A 22,688-nucleotide genomic window follows, 5' to 3' on the forward strand; every position below is an offset into this window, starting at 1 on the left:
CTCACATGTTTCGTCTAGTAGAATACAAAACAAAATGCGATGTGCAAAAAAAAAAATTTTAAGGTCTAGCAGAATAAGGCTGATTAAAAGATTGTATTAATATATTGTTGACCGGAAATTTTACTGAAAATTTATCTTATATCATCGGCTATTATTTTGTAATTAGATGTGGAATTAAAACAATAAAAATTAACTTTAATAAATTTTATTTCATCATCTTTTTAAAATTTTATAAATTATTAATTAATATTTTTTACAACAAAAGATTTGGCGGGTCTTATAAGTGAGAAAAACAGATTGTGTTATACTGATCAACAATTCAGAAAAAGAGAAAACAACAGCGCGTGCGAAAAAAAAAACGCATCACAAGTTTACTCGTTGCCGATCAACAACGTTCGGCCATAAAAAAATGAGTTAACTCGTGACCAGTTAACAATGTGTTAACCTGTTAAGAAATTATGTCGTATATGTGCGTCAATTTTAAAAGTTCATTTTTAGTTAATGTCGAAAATGCATTTTAAAAGAAAATTACATTTGCTATGAAATACGCGTCTTCGCTTGAAATTAATTCAGCACAGTAAATCGAGCTGTTTAAGAAAAACTAATCGCTTAACAGATTAATAATTTTTGTCATTAATAAACTTCTAAATTGATTTTATATGAACAGTGACTATCATAAAAAAAAATTCGTTTTTGAGTATTTTGAGTGTAAAATTAGTTTTGATAAAATTAACACTTTTCTTGAAATTAGAATAATAGTAGTTTTCAATTGTAATATAAAATTTAGTAACTTGAAAATTAAAGAATTAAATTTTATTGAAATGTGTATTAAATTTCAATGTATTTTTCTTGTTTTCATTTTTAAATTTAGTCTAATTTTGCATAATTACCGCGTTTTGTTAATTATACGTTTTGTTTATTTGTTTTTTTTTTTTTTTGTCGGTTTTCATTCTTACAAAATATTTAATTTAGTTGTAATATACTCTGTTTTACATATACATATAATATATAATATATTATTTTTATATAATATTTAAATAATATAATATGTATACAATACTGTATATATAATTTTGTTTTTATAATAAATAATATATTTTGATAATTGGTCGATTGAATAATTTTGTTGTATATTTTTTTTTTTTTGTTTTTTTTTTTTTAATATTTACCCTTATTATTTTTTTGTATATAATTTTTTTTTTTCTTATAACAAATTTTCATTAAAACTGTTTTATATATATACATATATATATTTGTATATATATTTATATATTATATTTATATATTTCATTAAAATCAAATTAAAACAAATGTTTTTCTTTTATTAAAATTACATTTTTTACCATACGAATTTTTTGTTTTTTTTTTTTTTTATTTTGTAAAATGTATTTTCTTAATTTTATTATTTAAAATCAAAGTAAAATTTTTTGTGTTTTTTTTTTTATTCCACCCTCATGATTTTATTGAATAATTATAATTTTTTTTTTTTAATTTCAAAGGTGATTTCTTATAAAAGAATTAAAAAAAATTCTAAAATTAATAAAATGAAATTCTTAAATATTAATTAAATAATTTATAAGAAAAATTTTGTTAAGAAAAAGTACTGAAATTTTGCTTAGTTTTTTTCTTTTGCGGGGGGGGGATATTGAATACATACAATTAAATAATAAATAATATATAATTAAATAAATATTACAAAAAAATAAATAAATAATACGATTTTTGTATAAATCAATATAATATTAATTAAATTTGGGGATTTTCGATAATACAGGCATGCACTGAAAGTTCTGAAACAATCACATACAAATCTGCACAAAACTTAATATTTTACTTTTGCAAATCGGTAACATACTCGAGTAATTCTTTAACACTAATCATACCAAGACTTAATAATATATACCTATTTCTACCATAGCGGATCAAATGACCCGTTGTGGTAGATATCGGTATACAACAAGAATTACTCAGAATAAACAAAACAAAACAAACAAAAAAAAATTGTTATAACTGTACATTAAAATACTTAGAAAAAGTCATGAAGTCAAATGTGCAAACGCAATAAAATTATACGTGCATTTTCAATGCAAAAGTTCAAAATGGGTCATTTGACCTAATATCTAATAATATTTTTTTGCTGTAGTTATAAAAAAATTTTTTTTTTTACAAATTCTTTAAGAATTTTAAATACAACAGTCTTGTGTTCGAACATGGTATGTTTGCATGTTGGATTTATCGAAAATGCTGCGTATTAAGGCCTAAATTAGAAATGAATTATCGAAAAACCTCTTCTCCCATTTTTTTTAATTAACAGAGGAGAGTTTTAATTAAATTTAGTAGTTAAATGAATAAAATAATAAATAAAATTAATTTTAGAATTAAAAAAATAATTTTATATGAAAAAACCTTTGAAACGCATACATAAAATTAATTTTTTTTTTTTAAATTTAAATTTCGATTAGAGTTCTTTCAAATTTTTAATTTTAATTTAAAATTTCAATTTATATTTATGTATTTTATTAATTTATTTAATTTTGTTTTTGTTTTCTTTTTTTTTTTTTTTGTGAATAAAACCTTGTTTTTTGTTTAAAATTTGAATTTCAAAATTCGTATATTGTAGAAAAAATTTTTGTATGTATTTTTTTTTTTTTTTGCTTCCTTTTAAATTTTTTTTTGTTTTAGAATAAAAAAGAGTTAAAATTTTAAATTAGCAGGAATATAGAAATAGAATTTAAGTTAAAAATTTTTGTTTTTGGATTATTTGAGCTAAAAACTTTCTTAAGATTTTTAATGTTATTTTTTTTTTTTTTGTTTTTTAGTTTCTTAGAGTTTTTGTTTTGTTATTTTATTTTTGTTTGATTTGTTATTCAACAATGTAAAAATATAATACATAAATTTATTAATTTAATCTTAAGTGATATTTAAAGTTCATTTGTTTTTTTTAATTTTATTTTTTTTTTAATTTCTGTTTATTAAAGGAGATTAATTTTTAAACGAACACGGCAAGTTAAAAAATATAGTTTTTCAAGATAAGCAAGTTAAGGTTATGTTTTTCATTTTTTTTTTGTTTTTTGGTATTATTTTCCAAAGATATTTATAATAAATTTATTCAAGATTTGAATTTTTATTGAATACAATCAAGAAATATTATGTAAAAATGACGCGAAAAATGATTGTTATGATAATGATTTAGATGATATTGATAATGATAGTTTGATGATTATTTTTTTTTTTTGTTTTATAACATTAAATAATAATTACATACATACATTTTTTTTATCTAATTTTAAAAACACAATTATATTTAATTAAATTAATTATTATAAACTATTGTCTTATATAATATCTACGATTCTATAATAATACACTAAATGAATAATATTTCAATAACAAAATGATTTTATATAAATTTATAATTTAAATGTACAGCTTTTGCCCGCCTGTTTAATCATTCAATTATTCTTGATCTTTGCTGAAAATTTACTTAAATGTTGCAAAATATGTTCATAAATTTGAAACAATCAAAATGACTGTATAATTTTTTTTTTCAAAAATTATTCTTTCCATAAATTTTTTTATTTTGTCTTCTGTTAAATATTAATCCAGAACTGTTAATATAATTTAAATATATATTAAATAAAATTTATACAACATAGCTCTTTCTTTAATAAAAATCAAAAAACAAAATTGTTGACAATGAATTTGAATGAAATTTTTTCTTAAAGAAATTTTGAAAAAAATTATTAAAGTTTGTCAAACAAAATTTAATATTTTTTAGAATAGGAACTTTTTAGTAATCTTAGTATTTAATAGTATACGTAAAATGCATTTTAAATAGAAATTTCCAAAAACATTTGGAAAATATTGTATTCCGAAATATAAATAAATATTTTAGAAGTGTTATACATTTAAGTTACAGTTTAAATTAAATTGAAAATTAAAAATTATTATCAAATTAAATATTATCAAATAAAATTTTAAAATAAAATAAAAAAAATCAAAAAAAAATTTATATTTTTAACAGAGGACTTTAAAAATATTTTGAATTTACAATAATTTGTATTAAGAAATGTATGTACATAAAAAACTTTTTTTTTTAAAACAAAATTAATATTTTTGCTTGTTATTAATTTTTTTTTTTATTAAATTATAATTTTTTTTTTCTTTTTTTTTTTTTTTGATTTTGAGATTCTATGTATATATATATATGATTATTGTAGTTGAATTAAAATCTATATTATATTTATATATATATATATATATATAATAATATTTTAAAACTATTCCATTGTAGTTCTATAAATTAGACCTATTTACTATCCCTGTTATGTTAAATTTGACAATTATGCTACAAATGCTCAAATATTAATTTTCTTACTTATTTTATTTCATTAAATCAAATTTCAAAAACAAAAACCAGAATAGAATAAATTGAATAATCATAATTATTTATTTGTGTTTTAAAGTAAAAGTAAATGCTAAATAAATTTAAATTAAAAATATTTTAATGATAATACAAAATAAAATAAAAAGAAAATTTAGAAAAGCTTAGATTTTTTACTTCTTTTTTTTTTAAATTTAGCGAGTATGATAGTTCAATGAGATTTTTCTTTTTTTTTAAGATACATTTATATTAAGCTAAGTATTAATTTTCGCATATAACTTTCATCTTAATTTTTTTTTTATTGATATATAATATTTGTATTATTTTTAATTTAATATAATATTTTTATTGTGTAATTTTCTCAATATTATTATTTCTTTATTATATAATTATTTTATTTTAAATACATATAATTATTGCTAAAGCACCAATTTTATTATTATATTTTTTTGCTTACAAATTTTTTATACATTTCTAAAAATCAACAAAATATTTCTTTACATACCTATCATGTGTATGTAATTATACTGAGTATATATTATACGTGTATATATTTTAATATATTATTTTTGTTAGTATTGATATTATTTTCAAAAAAAAAGAATTAAGAACATTTACAAGAAAAATTTGATTTATTTTATAAGTTAGTAGAAATTTTTTTACGTATAAAGTCAAATAAAATGCTAAATATTAATTTATTTTTTAATCTGATTTAGAAAATCAATTCAAAAATGGACATAAGTCATAAGAGACGAAATTATTAACATATTTTAAAAATGTAATATAATTTAGCTTAATTTCTACCTTTTAAACTAGCTGTAATCTAATCCTATTGTAATTTAATTATCTCAAAATTAAATTGTTATACATTTTAACTTTTAAGAAATCTATGTAATTTATAATACCAGCAAAGAAGACTTCTCTAACATCAACACTTGATCCATGAAATAATTATAAAAAAAAAATTTTAAATTAATAATAATTCTAATTTTCTCTTGTAAATGAAATTAATTTTTCTTTTTTTTTCTTTATTTTTTCTTTTTAAAAAGAGTGCTGTGCTCACCTGTAATGTTTGTACTTTTGAGCTTAAAATCTTTTGTTTTTCATCCTATAGTTTTCTCTCCATTTCAAATACATATTTATATAATTTTTAAGCATATTTAGAGTGCTATATTGTTTTTTTTTTCTAAATTTTTTATTCTTTTCAATATTTTTTGTATTTTAAATGCCATCGCTAAACAAATGAAAAAATAAACAAACTAGGCACCAATGATAAGATTCTTATTATCTTTTATTAACAGCTTTTGCAATTTTTCTAAGCAGTCATTTTTTATAAATTTTATTTATAAACAAATAGAGAGAGTCATCGTTAACACTTAATTTGATAAAATTTCATTTGCAAATATCATGATTTTATATGCAATTAATAAAATGTTATTTAACAATTTTAAATTTTATTGAAATGATTTATATAAAAGATGTATAACAGAATACATATAATGAGAAAGTTATTTAAACACAATATAATTATTCAAGTTTGTTATTATAATAGGAGTACATTTTTTAATTATATTAACAAAATAATGTGTACCGAATAAAAATAAAAATAGTTTTTCTAATTATAAAGCATTTTAAAATTTTGAAAATTTTGTATGCTTATTAATGTTATATTGATGAAATTAACGATTTATTAATGCATATAAAATAGATTTGATACAAAACAAACAAAAAATTATCTTATTTAAAGTGCACTATTAAGATTTTTAAACATTATTATAATATTATTATAATCATAATATGAAACTGTTCTAAATAGAACAATTAATTACGGTTATATTTGATTATACCGTTAAGTAAAATATTAAGCGAAATTTGCATTTTTTTTTTTTTTAAATTTTATTTAATACACAAAAATATAACGCATATATGTGTTTATTTATTTTTATGTATATATGCATTAATCTTAAACATTACAATATTTTTACTTACAAATATATTCTTAATCGTAAAGTTAATTTTTATTAGGCTTTAATATTATTTTATTTTGAATTATTCCTTTTTTTTTTTTTATTGTTACAATAAGTATAAGTAACATATAAAACAAAAACGTCTAAAAATCGCATATTATATTGACTATAAAAAATATATTTTATTTTATTTTTTTTTTGTATTTTTATTTGTTTTTTTTTTCTAATCATTTATTATTTAATTGAACAATATTTATTTTATGTAAAATTTAATTTATTTTTATATTATATATGTATTAATATATATAATAATATTGTAACGTTTTATATTGTCCAAATAAATTTCGTATACGCACATAGTTCAATTTATTTTCTTTTATATTTAATTAATATTTAATGTTAGTTATTTACGCATATATAATTTGTGTATAAAACATGTAAAGCATAAAGCGTAAAATATTTTCAGGTATATTTTGGGATTTTTAAAAATGTTTTTTTTTTTATTTTGTTTCAATTACAATTATTGGTAAAGTATATTCAAAATGAAAGCAAAAACAAAAAAAAATTTTTGGAAGCTCATAATTACTTTTTAAATAATTTAATGTTTACAATAGAAAATAATAATTAAGCAAAATGGAAATAACAAAGCCTATTTAAATCTAATATATTTTGTATTATACTATAAATAAACAGAAACAGGAACAAGAAACGAAGCTTTGTAAAAAATTTTACATTAATAAATTAAGGTTTTAAATGTCTTTCAAATATATTCTTAAATTTCTCTTAAGATTTTTGAGAACAGTAATCCGAAACTGAAATATTTAGAATAAAGGATATCTCTTTAGTTAGGAATTAAATTTGCTTATCAACAAGTTCATAAATAATGTATTGTTCAAATAATGTTTATGTATTATAAAGTATTTTTCAATTCGAAATTGTTTTTAGACTCATAATCAAATCTCTTTTAAAGGAAAATAATTTTAAATTTCAATTTAATTGATATTCAATTCTTTAATTTTCATTAATATGCAGAAATATCTCCATTTTATTTTTAAATTTATGGTATATTTTAAGGCACGGGGCAACAATAAAAAAAAAAACTTAAAAATAAAAAACAAATAAGTTTTTTTTTTTTTCTTTTCAAAACAAAAATATTATTTATTCATATTATAATTTTCTAATTCAATAAAAAACAAAAAAAAATGGAATTTTGTATTTCAAATACTGTAAAATAAAATTATAAAAATCATGCTCTAAAACTAAAATCAATAATATTATAGGTATATAAATAAAAAAAAAATATAAAATTTTTAATAAACAAAATGTCATTTTGCTAAAAAAATAAATAAAAAATTTATATATATATATATTTTATATATTATATTATATTATTATTCATATTGTCTTCAAAATTAAAATAGATTTCTATAAAACTCATTAAAATTTTTTTTTGTTTTTAAATCTTAAAGAGAAAATAATTCAATTATGAATTCAGAAAAGAACCTAAAATATTTTATTTTAAAATATAAAATATTTAAAATTTTGAAGTTAAAATGTTTTTTTTTTTCCTAAAAATTAAAATAACGTATACAGTAAACTTTTTGTTTTTTGTTTTTTTTTTGGTATAATATGATAAAATTAAGAAATAGTTTACAGTCGAATATAAAAAAAAAAAAACAATTAATTTTTTAACATCACTGAATAATTAAAAAACAAAATTGCAATACTTTGTCAAACTGAATAAAAAAATTCTGAAAAAATTTTGCATTATTAATCTTAATTAAGTTTTTTGTTTTTTTTTTATTTAATTCATATTATTTGATCATACTTTTTTCATTTATGTTAACGATATGCAAATAAAAAATATTATAATTTTTAATATAAATTTTCTTTCTTATGATTTTAATTAGGTCGTGTAATTCGCCGAAATATTTCTAATGCAAAATATTTTTTTTTTTGCGAGAAATTCAAATAATTGTTTAATAAATTCAAAATTTTGAGTAATTTATAAAAATATTATATTTTTTTTTTTATATTATTCAAATTTTTCGTCTTCTTAATAAACAATTGAAAGTTATTATCGTGTTATCGCCGACTTCAATAGCGGTATAATGAAGTTACAAATTAAAAAAAAAATTATATATAATTAAAAAAATTTTACTTCATACGAATCTAAAATTTTTTTTTGTTCTAATTTTATTTTTTTTTTTTGTCAATTAAATCTTTCAAAATTGTTCAATAATTAAAAGAAGGAAATGAAAAATTTTTTTCAACTTTTTGCTGAGTTTTCTTTACGCCCTAATATAATTCAGTTTTGTCTATGTTAAATAGTACACTTAATTTAACTAATTTAAGTACAATACATGATATTAAACAAAATGAATTTTTAATTTATTGTGCAAAAAGAAAAAATTGTTTTAACAATCTCTGATGTTGTAGCAAAAACAAATGTTTTTTTCAAAGAAAAAAAAAAAGCCTATTATTTTATGTCATGATATTTATGACATGATTCCAATTTCAAATTATTTTCTGATTAATCAAAATCCAAAATGTTGGTGAAATAATAATTCTATATTAACATTTTTCGGCTGTCTCTCTTTTTTTTTTTTAAGTTTATTTATTTTAGCGAGATTATTTTTAAATATGCTTAATACTTTTAATAATAATTAAGCATTCACTATTGTCATTTTTATTTTAGCATTTATTATATTTTGTATAATAGGTACTTTTTTTTTTTAATTACATTTTATACGGTTATACGTTTTAATTTTATTTCAATAAAACTCTTTTCCATTTCTTTTTTTAACTCTATATTTCTGTGCTGCTTCAAATTAATAATTGAATAATGAATGATTTTTCATCAAAGATGTTAATGTTTTCGACAGATTAAAATAATTTTTTTTTTATTTCTTAAAGCAATTTTGAACAATAAATATGAATCTTTGAAAAATGGTTATTAATTTGAATTCAAATATTAAAAATTTATCTTAAAAACTATGTGATATTAGCCAATAATTTTAGCATGTTTTATGCACATTGAAAAAACAAATTATATTTATGGATTTTAAATAGGATATTTAATGAAATTCGTTTAAGGAGCTAAATTTTTTTAAAATATTCAACTTTTCGCTTCAAGTTCAAAAAATACTAATAATGGGTAATCTGTCAAAAACAAGAAATCTTTTTGCAGTTAATTCAATTATGCCCATTTAATTTAAATCATTTGCGATAATAATTTCAGTTTTTTTGTAAAATCTGGAATTAAAGATTTTGCTTTTGAAATAACATATATAAAATGATGTGTTATTCGAAATTAATAACTAAAAAATCATATTTTTCTTATTCAATATAGAATAACTAAATTAAAATTAATAAAAATTTTTTAAACAAAATAATTTCTTTTAAATGTGTACAAATATAAATCGTTTTCTTTTTTTTTTTATTTCAAACTTAATATAACAACAAAAAATAACATAAAATTTTCTTTTTTTTTTGTTTTTTTTTTTTGAAATTTAATATAACAAAAATTATATAAAGTGTTACAAAAAATTAAAAAAAGAAATATAATATCTGTATACATAATAATATAATAGAAATTTTTTTTTAAATTTTTTTTTTTACAAAATATAAAAATGTAAAACGAAAAAAAAAAAAACAAAATCCGAAAAAAAAAGAATATAACATAAAATTTTTCGTCAACAAAAAGAAAAAATAAAGTTAATTAAACTAATCAATAGTTTAATTATAGTAGCCTAATAACAATTTATTTGTAATTGTTATCAAATAAAGTTAGGCATTTTATTCATTTATTTTTTTTTTTTAATATAAATAACAAAAACAGTGAAAATATTACGATTATTGCTTAGCATAAAACACAAAAAAAAAAAAAAAAACAAATCAAAATATTGATTCAATAGTGTATGTATATATATATATATATATTCTTTTTTTGTTTATTTTAAATACTCACTAAAAAGTAATTTGGATTATTTAAAAAAAAGATAATATTTTTGCAATAATTTATATATATATATATATTTTTTTTCGAATGATATGATACTGAATACATAAAACCATATAATAGGCATATAAAACTGCATATTGTATTTAATATAAATTTATTTTTAGATGAGAATTATGTTATGATATACATATATATATATATATATATCTGTAAATATTTATATGAATTAAAAATATATAAATTAAGAAGCAGCAATGCCTTGATATGCATTTAAAAGAAAATATTATTATTTTTTTTTTTGAAATTGCGTAACGAATCACTTAAAACTAAGAACAAAATATTGAATATATATTATTTGCATATACACATATATACAAATTACATTTACATACCAATATTATACGGTTTTCCTGATATTTTATCATATGATATTTCATAAGAATAATGTTTCATTTACATATATATCTTTGATTTATAAATAATAAATTCATTAATATTATTATATATAAATGAATTCATTATATATTGTATTATAAAGTGTACATAAATGTTTTACATAGATTGTACTATTATAAATTATAAAAATTAATACTATAAATAAACATACATAAAATATTATTGCTTTTAGAAATTTATCTTGAAGAAAATTTCAAACAATTTTATGTTGAAACATATTATTTGGTATTTATATGATATTTTATTATTCATTTTGTTGACTTGAATATTTAAAACATTATGATAATATCATCTGCTAAAAAGTCAGGATTATGATAATATAACATTTGTTTTTTAAAAAAATTTTTTAAAATATTTAAATTTTTTATTTTATTTATTTTTATTTAAATAAAAAAAAAAAATAAATCTTTATTATGTATTATTCTTGCTTGACAACTTGGTGCTTTCTATTAAAATAATTAAAAAAAAAAAAAATAAAGAAAAAACAAAAAACGAAATAAATATTCTTCATTTTTTTTTTATAATTTACTTAAATTTTGATTTTTTTCTTTTTTTTTCCGTTATATTGCATTTATTAAAACTTTATATTTTTTAATAACGTATTTTTATTCACTGGGTTTTTATTTGTTAAATTTTCTACTAATGATTTTAGTATTTATTCAAATAATTTTCTACATGTATTTTATAGTCTTTATTTATTAAAATGCTGTTTTTTTTTATTCTTTATTTATTAAGTTTAAGTCTATATTTGTTTTTTATTGTTTTATATATATATATATATTTTTTTTTTAATTGAAAATTGGTGAGAAAGATACACCACAGTCATTTGTTATATTATTATTGTTATTATCGTTATTATTACAGTTATTGAACGCTTGTGGTATAAATGTTGTGGAAATATCATTATTCAATTGTTGAATAGCTGCAAGCGAATTTCGATTTGTTTGACCTGAAGATGTTAAATCTGAAATATCATTATTTTGTTGGTTAGATCCTAATAAAGATGTTGTTGAAATACCAGTTGTAGATTGTGGTCCAACACCAACTAATTGTTGTGATTTTGAATTACGTGTCATTGGTTTATGATTTTTAAAAGAAACAGATGAATGTTGCCATTGCCAGCAAGAGCGACAAAAATATCTAAAAAAAATTTTCAATAATAATTAAATAAATTTTTAACATAATATACATTTAAAAGTATAAATATTAATATATTTACCTAAAACATGATAATTCTCTGCAAAAATATGGTCCATGTTGAACACCACACACAGAGCATAAAGAATCTTCGAGATATGGATCTACTTGAACTTTTTTTGTAAATTTCATAGTTTTGATTTCGATAAAGGCAGCCGATACAGCTTTCATATAAGAACGGTTATTATTGAAAGTAACCCTACCAGATCCAATTGGATATTTATATTTATCAGTATCTATGCCTTAAATAATAATATGAAAAACAAAAACTAGGATATTAAATTGAAATCATTAAATTATTTGTTACCAGCATAAACAACTCCATCAAACAAATCGTTCATGATATTTGAAAGACCTTCAGCAGTCAATTTGCCATGAAGTGCTCCGACAAATACTGTTTTTGTTGGATCAAGCTTTTGCGATGCTGATTTAACATAATTTGAATCAGCAATTATCCAAGGGATGACTTCAACCTATAATGAAAAATAATGTTTTTTTTTTAAACGATGTTTTTTGAAATGCAGATAATTTACTTGTTTTGATTTTATTCTTTTGGAGGATATTTTAAAGTAGTAATTTCCAGCAGTAGCAGAAGACTCATCATGAAGAACGCAAGCAGATAACAAAGCTTTAACTTGTTTTTCTGATTCAAATACAACATAAACATAACCTTTAGGTTGTGTAGCTTGTTGTTCTTTTCCGGGCCATTCGACTCTACAACAAACTTTCATATTAAATAATATATTATTAACTATATTTTTTTACCTTATTGGACCAAATGGTTTAAATATTTGTATCAAAGATTGTTCATTTATGTCCCATGGAATACCGCCAAGGAAAACTTTTGGAGAATAGTTAACAATCTTATGGGTTCGAAGAGGTAAAACACCTCTCCAAGTACATGTTGCATCATAAAGTGCTTCAAAAAATTAATTAAAATATGTATATTGACATTAAAAAATTCTGAGTATTTAATTACCAGCGGAACTCCGATGGAATCTAGCCACACGATCTAAATGTGCATCATTGCTTCCAGTTTGAGTTCTTTGAATTTGCCAATTTTTTATCTGAAAAATAAATTGAATATTTTAATTATAAAATTTTTGAACCCAAACATTGTGGATTACCTGATTTGAATTACAATTTTGAAGGTATTGACTTATTCCAAGTATTGGCACTGGTACAGATGATTGTGATTGAGCTTGTACCTGTGCTTGTGCCAATTTCAGAACACAAGCTTGTAAATTTTGTAGTTTAGCCAACTGTAAATCAGTTGATGTAATATTATTGGTGTTGTTGTTGTTATTATTGTTTATTATATTTTGATTGTTAACATTTGGGATATGTAAATTCGTCTGGTTTGCATGAAGTTGTTGTTGCTGTTGTTGCTGTGGTTGTTGTAAATTGCTTATAGACGATTGCAATTGATGTTGGGGGAAATTTTGATTTGAAAATTGTTGAGACAAATTTAAATATAATTGCTGTTGTTGTTGTTGTTGCTGTTGTCTTTTAATTTGATTATTTGGTTGTTCCTGTTGTTGATTTAATGTCATATAATTCATAATATCAATAATACTGATCTTTTCCAGGTTCGATTGGTTACTCTTATCACTTTCTGGTGAATTTGATCTGCTTGAAGTAATTACAGCATGATTACGATCAGAAACTCCTGAGCTGCTACTTGATTCACTGTAATATTAATTAAAGAAATTAACATTTTTCTAAATTTTTTAGTATCAAATTATTTTATTACTCATTAAATTGCGTTTGTGGAGAACTATGAAATGATCGATTATATATAGATGTTGGTGTACCCGGTGACATTGGTGCTGAACAATCAAAGCTAATATTCCTTTGTAATGCGGACAAAGGTGAGTTCTGCCCAATATTGTCGAACTGAAAATTTAATAGAAATAAAGATTTTGAACATATTTTTACAATCATTTTCATTTGATTACAAATTTAATTGAAAAATTATAATGAATACTTACATGAAAGCTCTCGAAATTTCTTCCTAAGCTATTTCCAGGTGACATTGAAGATTGTGTTGAGCTTGGTGTAAGAGGTGTGTATGCAGGTAAAGGAGATATTGATTCTGAATGTGAACCAATCACAGAATCTCTAGAATTTGCCGAGAGTCCAAGTAAATCAATTATTGTCTCCCCTGAAAAAAAAATCAAACGAAATCAAAAATCAAATCAAAATTAATGTGAAGAATGTAATTGTAAAATTATAAATGTGATCGTAAAAGAAACACATTTACTATATGAGCTTTTAAAGTATAAATTCAGTTGCATATCCATTTAATAAATCAAAATGAATTCTTAATATGAGCAAAATTTCAAAAAAATTAAATAATAGATAATTAAGGATGCGGAGTAAAAAAAACCCTAATTTTTTTTAATATCGAATCCGCAGTGGGATTTGCCGTCAAATTTGAAATTTTGTACAAAATCACGAAAAAATAATGAAAAGTCGCAAATATTTAAATCAAAATTTCACCTTCTTGGTTTTGGGAGCAATGTTAATTTTTTAAAAAATTAGATTAGAGCCTATAATTTACGAAATTTTATGAAAGAATTTTCTGGTTCTTTTTTTTTTTGAAGGGAAACGGAAATTAACAATTTGACTGACAACAAATTATGTTTATTAACACTGGTGTTCCATTGTAAAATTTTCATTTAAAATGTAATTTTTTTTTCGTATATGAATAACCCATTTTTTTGTAAAAATTCTTAATTTTCTTCTTTCGCGTACTAAAAATTTATTCTTCAAAAATTTATCAAGTTTACATGAATTTGACTTCATTTTGACAATATGATACTCTAGTAAAATCAATTCTTCCTTACCTACGTTAGATTCTACCAAAAATTCAAATTAGCCAAATAGACGTCAAATCTTTTAATTTGGTAGACGCTCTAATTTTATAACTTTTTCGATAAAATAAACGTGTTGTATTCAAAATTAAGATTTATATATTTTTAAATTAATTCACAATTAAAATTAAAATAATTTAGTGTTTATTGATAACTTATTTTGTTGAAAAGAATTTCTTATATTCTTACTGAATTATTTGTAAAACTGTACAATTTTAAAGAAATTATAGCATATAGTCGGCCATTTCCGTCGGTAATGGCCGACTATATGCTATAATTTCGGTAATTATTAAAATAATTAATATTTTGGCTATTTATCAATTTTTATGACAACAATTTATTTATTAAACCTTTGTCAATTTATGAAAATTGGGTTCATCTGGATTCGGGTAAAAATTGTTTAAAAAATTTTGCGGATGGTACTTCTTTTTTTCTATAAAATATTATTGAAATGTAATTAAAGTAAAATTTTTCTAAATTATTATTATTTTTACCCTATAATTATAAAAAATTCAAACAAGAATATGAAATCCTCTATTAAAAAATATGATTTTATCAAATTTTTTCTTCCCCATTTTTAAATTTCATTGGAATTGAATTTATAACTTGTTTTAAAAATATTTTTCTATACGCATTAAAAATAAAATAAAATAACTGCAATAATATGATAAATTAGCATCTCATCGCATAGGTTTTCAAAAAGTTCTCAATTACAACAAGAAAAGCTATATACTTATGATTTCTTTAACCCCAAAAAATATTAAGAAAAATTTTGGCAAATGCAAAATATGATTTGTTTTTTATTTTTGTTATTGTTATGGCACTTTAAATGATCTATGAAGGCATTAATCATTACCAATTGCTATTTTTTATAGTCATAAAAATATTAGCGAATTTTATTTACTTAGTTACATAATGTAAATATATAAATACAATATTCTAAATTAAGTAATAACTCTTTTCTGCAGTTCTTAACTATATTGTCAAAATTAATGTTATTGCTACAATAAAGAGAGAAAAAAAAGAAAAATAATAAGAATAAGAAATCTTAAATTCAAACTTTTTTTTTTCTTCTTCAAACTTAAAAAAAAAATTTTAAACACAGAAATGCTTTTTTCCCTCTTTGTGTAAGAGATGTTTGGAGGCCTTTTTTTTTGTGAAAAGAAAAAAAAAAACAAATATAAAGCATGAAATAAAATTTTTTTTTAGTTTCAATAATTGTTATTATATAAGTACATACTTTAAATATTTTTATGTAATTACATACATACTGTTATTATATATGAAAAGAAATTTAAAGATGAATTTTAATTTAATGATAAGCTCATAACAATAAAAAATCTGATGTGATCGGGATATAACCGACCGAAAGTGGTTCAGAAGATTATAAAAACGCGTTTTAAACACTCCTTTAATTGTAAATTTGGCTCTTTCATTTTATGTTACCCGAACTCCCTGAAAAGCTCGGTAATTAGTTTTGGTAATAATCAGAACTCAAATATAAAGTTCCAAGAAATTTTATCAATCCGTTCCGTAAATGTAAATTTGGTCCCCAGATCCGTTTCCGAGCCCTGGTCTTTTCAAAAAAAGACCGGCTGACTGGCCGACAGACCAACATTTTTCTAAAAATAGTTTATTTACGCTACTATAGAGAAGTGCGTTCTCACTGAAAACTCGACATCCAAAATTTGAAGACATCACATAACCTATACAATACGATGCGGTCGGTAAAAAGTTGATGCTGACAATTTTTTTCATGATGCCAAATGTATTGTAATTTTATTTAAAAAACCAAATCATTGATGAAATAGGAATAGTTCTTTAAATTGTAATAACATTGCGCATAAACCTTAGCGATGCAATGAGCTATACAATTTAATTAAATTTTGTTGTTAAACAAACAAATTATACTTTAAAATTAAAAATTTCATATGTTCACACAATGTTTTCGAATTAAAAAATCAAATTATTCTGTGCGCAATATGGATAATTTTTTTAATAATAAATAAATTTTAATATTATATAATAATTTTAAACATTTTTTTATTTTACATTTTACAATATTTGAAGAAAGAGCCTCTTATAATTGCAATATTTAATAACAATTTTGAAATTTTGAATTTTAGTGTGAATAAATTTTATAAATGAAAAAATTAAATTTTGACTTATGAGTTTTAAATTATGGAAAAGTGTTTTCACTATACAAGAATGAATTTACTAAATTAGGAACAAACAAAATATTTTTGATAATTGAAAGTGTGGCGCGAATAATGTTCTAAATAACAAATGTTAAATATTACAGGAGGAAGAAAAAACTGTTTTAAGCAGTTCAAATTTTAAATTGTATTAAAACATTAATTGAAATGAATAAATTAAATGAATTTTTTAATTTTTTGCTTTAAAAATAATTAAGTATTATAAAAATTCCGATGATCTTTTGTTACATAGTCAGACATAGCTTTAAGAACATTAATATTTTCCTCTGAGGTTCTTTTAAATCAATTAAAAAAGTCAAATATATAGTTTTTTCATTATGATTCATATTGTAGAGTTTAGTGAACAGAGAATTTAGTTTGCGGCACTTAAATTGACATTTACAAGTGGCCAAATAATTTTATTAAATTTAATAAATATTAATAATACGACAGAAATTACAGTTAGAAGATTTTTCCAGGAACCTGTTCAGTAGCTTTTTGATGAAACAACATGACCTTTTCTAGTCACATAACTTTTTCCACCATATTGCTTTATTGCTTTTCCAATTTTAGGCATTTATTTTTCGTTTTTTGCCTCTATTGTCCTGGTTTACCAAACAATCTTCACAATTTTCGGACATGGCATTCTTACTTTAGAACGTTATTCCACAAACTGCCAGCTTTGGAGGCCAAAAACAATGTTTTAGAAGTATGGGAGACCGTTATAATGTTTGAGAGAAATATTTTTCTATTAAAACATAACATTCGAAATTTTGTAATTTATAACGTTATTCGCGCCGCACATTCAATTGTAGCTTTACTGTGGGAGTTATGCAAAGAATAACCTGTAAATATTTTATAATTCCAAATTTCTCCGCTTTTACTTATATTAGTTCTAAATTACTTTAATATTAAATATAAAATATATTTTATGGCTAATTAAATAAAATACTTTACTGATCGGCTTTTAAAGTTTTAAGTATTAACATTTTTCATTCAAAAATCTTAAAAACGAATGACGTCTTAGCAAATGTTTTAATGAAATATTGACGTAAAACTATAGAACATACTAAATAACAATAACAACATAAAAATAAAAAATGAAAAGAAATGCTACCAAATGTCCTTTCTTATAAAAATAAATAATAAAAAAAAAATTTAATTGCAATTCGTTATTTTTTTGTGATTTTTTTTTTTTTGTTTTTCTTATATTGTTTTTATCTTTGTGTTTAGAAGGGAAAAGTTTTATTGTAGCTTGTTCTTTTTCTCATAAATAAACGAGTATGAGATGAGATAAGAACTTTAAAAGTAAAAACACCATATTTCGCTTTTCACTTTTTACATGCTGCGAATATTTATTAAGCGATATGTTACGAAATATGTGATTCTTTCAATATAATTTACGTTTTTCTTCTTCTTATTTTTGTTTTATTTTTCTGTTTCTTGTTTATTTGTTGGTTAGTTTTATATCATCTTAGTTTCTGGATGGACGGAGAATAGGAGTAAAAAAAAAAAATAAAGGAAAACTCTGAAAATTTCATTTCTGCAATATTTTTTTTCTACCCTTCTCACCCACTTTATGTCCTTAAGCTAAAGAAATTATTTTTCATGTTTCAATTTTTTTTTTTTATTGCTTCTTAAGTTCAAAATTTTCCCACCAAAAAATTTATAAATTTTTTTTTATTATTAGTTTACTGTTAGCAGACACTTTCATTTGAATCGGGACACATTGAAAAAAAATCGCTTTTAATCGGCGTACAGCCTCGAAAAATCTCTAAGGAAATAAAATTTTTTAAAAATTTATTTTTAATATTGAAATTTTGTTTTATTAAGATTTTAATATTTAACGAAAAATGAACACGTTTTGTGTGAAACTGATTTCTTACACGTTATAGAAAACAAAATTCCGAATTGTATTTCTTTGTAGGAGACAACCTTACTGATTCTTTTTTTCCGAAAAATTTTTTAAGTACTTATTTATATTTCAGTGTATAAGAACATTGAACAGCAAAATAAGAACTAATTTTGAGTTTCTTGTTTCTTAAAATTAAGATGTTAGAAGATAATTTTTGACTTCTTTGTTCACTACTCCTATTCATAAGTATATTAATGACTAGCTTTCTGATTTGAATATGAGAACAAATAACCGTTTATTAAAGCAAATAATTTTACACTAAACATTTAGAAACTTTTATTATAAAAAAACAAGTGAAATAGTTACATTAATGAGAACCGTAGTAGTTTTAAAGCATTAAATATATGTTAGAACAAATTTTACAGTTTCAATAATAAATTTCACGCTGTTGAATTCAATTATTTGTTTGTTCAGAATTTAATGAGAAAGATATACTGCATTTACGAAGTTTCAATTATCAACTTCCGATTGTACTCCTTTTTATATTTTGACACATTAAATTTATTGATACCTTAAGGTTTTTTAGATTAAGATATTTATATATAAACGTACAAATAAATTATGATCAAATTCGAATATGAAGCCGCTTTTTTTAAATAATAATACAAACTGCACGAAAAATGAACACATTTTGTGTGAAACTGATTTCTAACACGTTAAAGAAAACAAAAATAACTTTGTGGAACAAATTAAGTTTCTGGAGGCTGATTTATGGAAAAAAGGGCTACCGCATATTTGTCCTTGTTAAAAATATTCAGTTTTTTACGTTTATCAATAGCACGAAAAGCTAAACTTCTGTTATAACTAAATATCTGAAATTTAGTTTAAACATAATTTGGTTTGCCTAATTTTGTAACGACTTGGTTTAACTTACTTTCCTTATTGCATGTAATATACTGCGTGTAGTACATGTAATATGAGTGCAAAAACTACGTCTGTCAATAATTATTTAAAGTATTTTATACACCAGTGTTTTTCTTTTAGAAAAAAGTGATACTATTCAAGTTATAGGTATTGTGTACACCCAAGACAAATTAGATATATTAAATTTTATAGTTGTATGTTTTATAGGGAATAAGTTTATTAGCAGTATGTTGTCGTTGTGGTAGGAAAAGCCAATAATGATAGTTTAGAAATTTTGGAAAAACTTTTTCTCTTTTGTTCCATATTTTTATATATTTTTAGCAAATTTTAACAACAATTATAAAAGCGATATTGAACAATTGTGATGATTAAAATTCTTGATTGATGTTTGGTTTCAAACAAAAAAATTTTTTTTTTTGTTTCATAAAAATAAAATCTATTACGATATTAAGATAACAATCAAATAAAATTGTAAATAAAAAGATATTATTGCTAATGATTTGTAATTTAATAATTTTATTTAAGAATTCAATTAAGCATAAGACGCTCCCGCGCTGCACTGCACTGTGTCTTATGCGTAAACAATATTTCAATAATATTTTAATATGTAGGATAAATAACTGTTATAAAATAAAAACCTATTAATAAATAACAAGAAGTTTTTGTTTACAAAGAATTTTTTTTTGAATTATTCTTATTGGAAACGTAATTTAACAAATTCAGCTGAATATTATAGCATTTACAACGTCACTAACAAAAAATCATATAATCGTTCTACATTTTTTTATGATAGGAACTCAGTTTACAATTTGTTTTCGACCATAGTTGTTTTATGATCGGAACTCAGTTTACAATTTGTTTTCGACTTTAGTTGTTTTATGATCGGAACTCAGTTTACAATTTGTTTTCGACTTTAGTTGTCGAAAACAAATTGTAAACTGAGTTCCGATCATAAAAAAATGTAGAACGATTATACGATTTTTTGTTAGTGACATTGTAAAAGCAATTTTTGTATTAGCACATTATGAGACAATTTTAGGAGAATTGGCAGCAATATATAAAGAAATATAAGGCAAAATTTTTTTAATTATTGACATTGGTTCAATAAAGCAAATTGCATTTTTCATAATTCCGATCATATTCCAAAAACATCAACACTTCAAAAATTACTTCCAACAGACTAATCTGAGGGGCAAAAGCATAAAGAACATGTACTAAGGTTAGACTATAACATTTAAAATATTAAATATTATGAATTGTCGGTAATTTTCAAAACTTATAATATTAAGTCAAAATTTACAATTGCGAGGAATGTCTTAAGTTCGTGAATTCAAATCTAAACTTGTCAGTCAATTTTAATAATTTATAAATTGCTTAATAAAGAAGCTTTCGAACTAGTTTTCAATTTAGGTAAATAATCAAATTATAACAGAAATGTGTCAAAGATTTACAAGACAATTTGATTAACAAAGAAAAAAATTAAAGAATCTGTATATAATTAATTTATAAATCATAGAACTTGAATCATATTAGTAGATTTTTGGAAAAATTTCAAACTTTTCATAAATAAATTAATTTATATATGTATATGAACAAAATAGATTAATGCGGAATATTATTTATTTTTGAACAATAATTCTTAAAATATGTTAAAAAACCAATTTATTTTACATGAATAATAAAATATGGACGTATACATATATACCCATATGTATAATGTTATATATAAAATGAAAATAAATTGTATGTATAGATATCCCGATGTGGGACAGAATTACTAAATATATTTGTATAAAGATATTAATTTTAATAGTGCATCACATATAATTATGAAATTATTTCAGAATACATGCATAGTTCTATTATAGGAAAATAAATTTTTTTTTTGTTGTTGTTCAAGTTATTCACATTATTGTTATTATTATTAAAGACTGTCGAAAAGATTCCAACCAATCAAATTGCATTTTATAAATAATATTATGAAAAAATAAGAACGAAAAAAACAAAATTGGAAAAATAAGATTTGTTGGATTTTTAATGGGCGACGAAGATATTTTTTTTTTATATAAAATACAATATAAAAAAAAAAAATTTGAAAATTGTACATTGATGTATAAAACATGAAATATTTTTTATGATTATATAGTTTTAAATTTTGCTGATATTTGTGTATTCGATACAAATACAATAATAATAAGAAATAAAAAATATGTTAGCCAACAACTATTTACAAAAGATTTCACAATTACTGAGTGCATTATTCAACCATTTAAGAAAATAAATTATAAGATTTTAGCACATAAAAATGGTTTATTGCTCTTTTAGAACGAAAAAAATAAAACTAAAATCAGAAAAAGAAAAAAACATGAAATTCTTTTATTCCTCAAATCGGGAAGCAAAATTCTTTAAAAATTATAAGAAAAAAAATATAAGTTCGCAGAAGTAAAGGACATAATTTTATTTATTTAGTCCTTCCTCTCTACTTACAACAACATATATTATGTACATATCAATGTACTATATGTATATGAACCTATAATACATTAGAAAAAAAAAATTGTCATAATATTCTAAAGTTCTTAGAGTACAATTTATATACAGGGTGACTCAGAAAGGTAACAACAACTACATATACCATTGATTAAAAGATCAAAAATGGGTAAAACGTTTGTTCAGAACTAGGACTCAAATGTCAAGTGTTTACGAATTACAGGGATTTTAATGAATTTTCACAAAATTTTTATTTGCTCAAATTTTTGGCTTATAATTTCAGTTCTGAAAAAGATGAGGGTTTCAAAAAAACAATTTTTGAAAGGCATGTTATAGGGTTTAAAATCAACATGTTGATTTTGTATTTTGTGTACTTCCGG

General features: G+C 21.0%; 1 protein-coding gene across 3 annotated transcripts in view; it reads right to left on the bottom strand.

Moving 5' to 3' along the window:
- Positions 1-11,023: 11,023 nt before the first annotated feature.
- The window catches only part of LOC129614271 (cytoplasmic polyadenylation element-binding protein), an 84,592-nt gene continuing 72,927 nt past the window's right edge, over positions 11,024-22,688 (bottom strand). For 2 of the 3 annotated variants that reach the window (XM_055528799.1, XM_055528798.1), the window contains 9 exons: positions 13,960-14,132; positions 13,722-13,864; positions 13,096-13,657; positions 12,948-13,035; positions 12,734-12,887; positions 12,502-12,682; positions 12,276-12,441; positions 11,991-12,210; positions 11,025-11,911 (listed from right to left, as the gene is read on the bottom strand). In XM_055528799.1, coding sequence (XP_055384774.1) covers positions 11,560-11,911; positions 11,991-12,210; positions 12,276-12,441; positions 12,502-12,682; positions 12,734-12,887; positions 12,948-13,035; positions 13,096-13,657; positions 13,722-13,864; positions 13,960-14,132 — 2,039 coding nt within the window. In that variant the 3' untranslated portion in view covers positions 11,025-11,559. Of the gene's footprint in view, positions 11,912-11,990; positions 12,211-12,275; positions 12,442-12,501; positions 12,683-12,733; positions 12,888-12,947; positions 13,036-13,095; positions 13,658-13,721; positions 13,865-13,959; positions 14,133-22,688 lie in introns of all 3 variants that reach the window. The other variant, XM_055528800.1, reaches the window with a different exon arrangement.

Source organism: Condylostylus longicornis, unplaced genomic scaffold (genome assembly GCF_029603195.1).
Source record: "Condylostylus longicornis isolate FDR11 unplaced genomic scaffold, ASM2960319v2 ptg000107l, whole genome shotgun sequence".
NCBI lineage: Eukaryota > Metazoa > Arthropoda > Insecta > Diptera > Dolichopodidae > Condylostylus > Condylostylus longicornis.